General features: G+C 46.7%; 1 protein-coding gene across 2 annotated transcripts in view; it reads left to right on the plus strand.

The window, feature by feature from the left end:
• The window catches only part of epn2 (epsin 2), a 36,521-nt gene that overhangs the window by 22,663 nt on the left and 7,858 nt on the right, over positions 1 to 6,000 (plus strand). For both annotated transcript variants that reach the window (XM_083780075.1, XM_083780076.1), the window contains exons 4-5: positions 4,181 to 4,293; positions 5,254 to 5,357. In XM_083780075.1, the coding sequence (XP_083636201.1) occupies positions 4,181 to 4,293; positions 5,254 to 5,357 (217 nt within the window). The remainder of the gene's footprint in view (positions 1 to 4,180; positions 4,294 to 5,253; positions 5,358 to 6,000) is intronic.

Consider the following 6,000-nt stretch of genomic DNA (forward strand, 5'->3'; position numbering starts at 1 on the left):
TTGTGACTAGACACAAATTGTGATATTTGCCTTTGTCCATACTGGAATTTATATCCCATCAGACTGTACTTCAAGTAAATTTTCAATCAATTTGTTTGAAATGTAGAATAAGACAGAAAGGGAACAGAAAAGAAGTCATTATATGAGGAGAAGAAGAGAGTTGTAAAACAAAATGGAAAGGGGGGGGGGGAGAGTCACCCCTGTCCTTTCCTATGACCTCACACACGGGGGACACGCATTCACCCCTGACCTTTGACCTGGGATGCACCACAGGGTCACTGTGTAGTCGTATGTCTGTCATGTGTATGTGCTTTACAATTTACAATTTAGGCATTTAGCAGACGCTCTTAATCCAGAGCGACTTACATTAAGCTTTAGAACCCGTAGAACCCGTAGAACATGTGTATGGTTCTAAAGCACCTTTAGAACCTTTAGGACATGTGTATGTGCTTTAGAACCGAGCCATGGAGCCAGGAGCGGCCCTCCTGTTTCTGTAGCGTAAAGGCCTATTCATAGTCTGGATTTTCGGTGGTTAGAGCGCTGTGTCCAGTCATTGTGTGTGTGTGTGTGTGTGTGTGTGTGTGTGTGTGTGTGTGTCCAGTCATTCTGTGTGTGTGTGTGTCCAGTCATTCTGTGTGTGTGTGTATCCAGTCATTCTGTGTGTGTGTGTGTGTGTGTGTGTGTGTGTGTGTGTGTGTGTGTGTGTGTGTGTGTGTGTGTGTGTGTGTGTGTGTGTGTGTGTGTGTGTGTGTGTGTGTGTGTGTGTGTGTGTGTGTGTGTGTGTGTGTGTGTGTGTGTGTGTCCTGTCCAGTCATTGTGTGTGTGTGTGTGTGTGTGTGTGTCCAGTCATTCTGTGTGTGTGTGTGTGTGTGTGTGTGTGTGTGTGTGTGTCCAGTCATTCTGTGTGTGTGTGTGTGTGTGTGTGTGTGTGTGTGTGTGTGTGTGTCCAGTCATTCTGTGTCTGTGTGTGTGTGTGTGTGTGTGTGTGTGTGTGTGTGTCCAGTCATTCTGTGTGTGTATGTGTTTGACATAGAGGGAGGAAGTTGTAGCCGCTGACTCATCAGTTGGGGGGGGGGGGAGGGGAGGGGAAGGGGAAGGGCAGGCTGGCCAATCGGGGCGAGCCTGGCGTGTCGTCGCGGGTGTTATACCACAGGGATGTTTGGGATTCCAGCGGAAGTTTCCGGGCATTGTTAGAGTTCAGCTCGGGTGTGAATGACCGGCCCCACCACGCCCCCACGCACATTGTGTGTGTGTGTGTGTGTGTGTGTGTGTGTGTGTGTGTGTGTGTGTGTGTGTGTGTGTGTGTGTGTGTGTGTGTGTGACCCACATCCACTCTGGCTGTAGACCAGAGGTTCACCAGCCGGCACCACAAGCCGCTTTGTCTGTGTGTCTAGTCTTAGTTTTTTAACGATGCCTTTCTCTTCTGTTCTGTCATCCATGGTTCTACATCTCGGATACCTACAGTAGTATACTGTAGATACCTACAGTAGTAGACAGTAGTACAGTAGATACCTACAGTACAGTAGTATACTGTAGATACCTACAGTAGTAGACAGTAGTACAGTAGATACCTACAGTACAGTAGTATACCGTAGATACCTACAGTAGTAGACAGTAGTAGGTATCCTACTTGCTATGTTTGACAAATCGTCGCTGTCATTATTTAATCAAAAGTATTCGCAGCTGAAAAGTAATGGTTTTGACACGCAATACAAGGTATACTGCCCAGTCACAGTCAGAGGACACTGACTGTGACTGGGCAGTATATATCCGCTAATTAAGAGTAGCTTATTGTGAAAGGGAATGCTCTACATTTTGAGGGGCAGATCAGCACCGTTACCCAAACCGATGAACTCCCAGATTCCATCCTCACTGCACCACCTTTTAGAGTGTCTCTCGGTCATAAAGTCCCAGATTCCATCCTCACTGCACCACCTTAAGTAGTCCCCTGGTTGTCTGCATTCTCCTGCAGTCTGGCTCCCCCCGAGGCCCTGTTCAGGCTGCAGTCTGGCTCTCCCCGAGGCCCTGTTCAGGCTGCAGTCTGGCTCCCCGAGGCCCTGTTCAGGCTGCAGTCTGGCTCCCTGAGGCCCTGTTAAGGCTGCAGTCTGGCTCTCCCCGAGGCCCTGTTCAGGCTGCAGTCTGGCTCCCCGAGGCCCTGTTCAGGCTGCAGTCTGGCTCCCCGAGGCCCTGTTCAGGCTGCAGTCTGGCTCCCCGAGGCCCTGTTCAGGCTGCAGTCTGGCTCCCTGAAGCCCTGTTCAGGCTGCAGTCTGGCTCCCTGAGGCCCTGTTCAGGCTGCAGTCTGGCTCCCCGAGGCCCTGTTCAGGCTGCAGTCTGGCTCCCCCCGAGGCCCTGTGTGTCTGTAACTGTGGTGGTATTTAGCGGTCGACACCCGTGGATAAAGCGAACCCTCCGCATTTATATCATCATCATAAATCTGGCACACATGACGGCACCGGTGTTTAGGCCATTTCTCTTAACTTCTAGAAGATTACTTCTCACAGCTCAGATTCTCTCAGATTTTTGGGCCTGGAATTCCAGAGAGTGGTACAGTTCCACTATTGCTTTGGCAATGTAAACGTACGTTTTCTCATGCCAATAAAGCTCCTTTAAATCTGAGTGGTACAGATACATATGTATATCTATTCTACATCCGAGCATAGACATGGTACTCCGTGAGTCCGAGCATAGACGTGGTACTCCGTCAGTCTGAGCATAGACGTGGTACTCTGTGAGTCTGAGCATAGACATGGTACTCCGTGGTGGGAAATTATACACAAGAGAATGGCAACACGTGACAGTAACTTACATTTTTGTAGAAGAGGCAAACTAATATTGTTTGTGCAGTTTGCTTTGATTGAATAATTGATTGAACACGTATGTACTATGATTTGATTTGGCTGTGTTAGTGTTGATTATCGTGTATTAATCTAATTATAGTGAACTAATACTATTATACTAAAAAAGATCAAGGGAAAAGAGACCTTTTTACACATGTATACAAATAAACAGGCATAAACAATATTAGTTTGCCTCTTCTACAAAAGTTACTGTCACACGTGCCAAGCTGTCATTCTCTTGTATTATATCATACCGATTATCCATATATGGTATGCTAATAGTTCCATATACAGTATGGTATGCTAATTGTTCCATATATGGTATGGTATGCTAATAGTTCCATTTATGGTATGCTAATAGTTCCCATGATACGAGTTAAGAAATGGGCTTGTTTCAACGTTCAGCCTTAGGTGTAGCCTTAGGTAGTTTCTTATCAGGCAGTTGTGCTGTTTATTATATTATTATATATTATGTATTAGTAGTGAAAATAGGCTGGAGCTGTGAGCTTGTTGATATGCTATTTTCACTTTTTTTGTTTTTTAAAGTTGAGAAACTTTGAAAACATTTGAAACCTTCCGCCTTTAAAGATAGGCTGAACGGGGCTAAAACACAGTGAGCTAGAAGATGCTATGCTAAGGCACTATAAAATGATGTTCATTCACATCATATTGAGCTAGAAGATGCTATGCTAAGGCACTATAAAATGATGTTCATTCACATCATATTGAGCTAGAAGATATATGTCAGGCCCGGGGGCCAAATGAGGCCCGTGAATGAATTATCTTTGGCCCGCGGGATGATATTTAATTAGTATTAGAACTGGCCCTCTGGGATATTGCATGGACCACCATAATACTACAAGTCCCACAATGCACTGTCATATATCGAGGGCCCACAAGCGCAAGCATGCGTCTTCTCTTCACTATTGATCAGCAGTGAAAGTATCTCACTTGTCAACTTTCAGCTACACCTCTACACAAAAATGTCCCGTGTGTTGAAACACAGTCCGGCCCTCGACTTGTACCAATTTATTCATTTTGGCCCCACTGTGTATTTGAGTTTGACATCCCTGAGAAGATGCTATGCTAAGGCACTATAAAATGATGTTCATTCACATCATATTTGGCCAGAATGGGATTAAGACGACTATGTCTGTGTCTTCTCTTCTGTCCATTTGAGACGTCCCTTTCCCTGAGGGCACGCATGCACGCACATCTATAGTATAAGCTTGTGAGCTTGTAGATCAGCTTGCCCTCAACTGTATTCCCCCAGTATAATTAAAGGTGTATTTAGTATAAACTAGTAGAATAATGTTATTATTATTATTATGCGTGTGTTTCAGCCACATCTCCCAACGCCGGCTCAGAGTTGGAGCAGGCCAGACCGCAGACCAGCGGGGAGGAGGAGCTACAGCTCCAACTGGCCCTGGCCATGAGCAGAGAGGCTGCAGAGCAGGTACGCACGCACGCACGCACGCACACACGCACGCACGCACGCACGCACGCACGCACGCACGCACACACGCACAGATACACTAACATGGTAGAGCATGAGAACACAGATTATTGTACATAATGGGTCATTTCACTTGGGATTATTATTATTATTATTATTTTATAAATCACACCCGGAAGTTCCAGACCCCACGGGAAAGCGGGCCAGGGTGCCGGCCCGGTTCCGGCGAGCCGCCCAGCGTCCGAAACAGGACAGAGTTACCTTGTGGGGGTCCCCGGGTGGTCCCAGGGTGGTCCCCGGAAACATCCAGACCCTTAGGAACGCGCCCAGGGGCCCGAGGCCGGTTCCGGGCCTCATCCTTATCTCTGTTTTCCTCTTATTCTAACCTCTGCCCGGCACCTGGTGTTCAGCGAGTGGATCTGTGTCTGCTTTATTTTTATTGTACTTTGACTGAAAACAAAAGTTTAATAGTGTTCCAAATGACATCTTTTGTTTCATCACTTCCCCCGTATCGCTTGTCTTGAGTATCCTGTATGAGTTCTCTCTTCTCTGATTGGATAACATTTGTAATCCCATCCCCTGAAAATGCATTTTCAGGAAAATGCATTTGCAAAGAGCTGCGGAGACTGGGAGACGCCTAATATGGCCGTAGCTCCCCACCAATCAGACTACTACAGCAGCAGAGATCACCGACAGGCGTCTACCATGGTACTGCTGCATTCTGGGAGCTCACAGCGCACCGTGAGCCTGTAGATCCCTCCTCACCGGATGATACTTCCGGTGAAGAGATTTGGTGTAGGGGTGGGGCGGGGACAGGGCCAAGTACAGAGCCAGCTCTGGTCAGGTTTACCAGGTTTACCAGGTTTACTAGTTAAGGTCAGGTTTACCAGGTTTACTAGTTAAGGTCAGGTTTACCATGTTTACTAGTTAAGTGGTTAACGGTGATATTAAACGTTCCAGGAGGACCGAATGCGCCGAGGAGACGACCTGAGACTACAGATGGCCCTGGAGGAGAGCAAGAAGGGGGGGCCGGGGTCAGGGAAACTGGGCAAGAAGAAGAAAGAGGTGAACACACACACACACGTGCACGCACACACACACACACACGCGCTGCAAGACATGCGTACCTGTGCACTCGCATAGCGTATTTCTGCATATGAACAGACAATGCATATTTCTGCATGGTACACACACAAAAGCAACAACCCAATGTGCACTTTATACACATCCTACTCTACAATCCTGGAGAGAGTCAGTTGTTTATGGGATCAGTCAGTTGTTTATGGGATCAGTCAGTTGTTTATGGGATCAGTCAGTTGTTTATGGGATCCTCATTCCCATACTCTGTCTGACTCTGCAGCTAACAACGCCTCTAGCTGTCAACATCATTACACTGCCTTAGCCTAGCCTTGGCTGGCTGGCTTACAGCATTGATTTGATAGATGTCTTACCAGACTTTAACGCTGCAATATGGATATTGCAATATGGATATTTTAGTGAAGACAATTATATTTTCCCCAAAACAATATAAGTGTCACATCTGCAGAGGTGGTTTCCCTGCTCTTCTGTTGAGACGATGTCAGGTATAGGTCAGTTGAAGAGTAGGTCAACTACTAAAAGGTCAGAGTAGCTCTTGGAAGAGCGCTATAACTGTTGGTAAATGGTAAATGGTAAATGGTGCATTTATATAGCGCCTTTATCCAAGGG

This window comes from Protomyctophum parallelum (genome assembly GCF_964188405.1).
Source record: "Protomyctophum parallelum genome assembly, chromosome: 13".
NCBI classification, from domain to species: domain Eukaryota; kingdom Metazoa; phylum Chordata; class Actinopteri; order Myctophiformes; family Myctophidae; genus Protomyctophum; species Protomyctophum parallelum.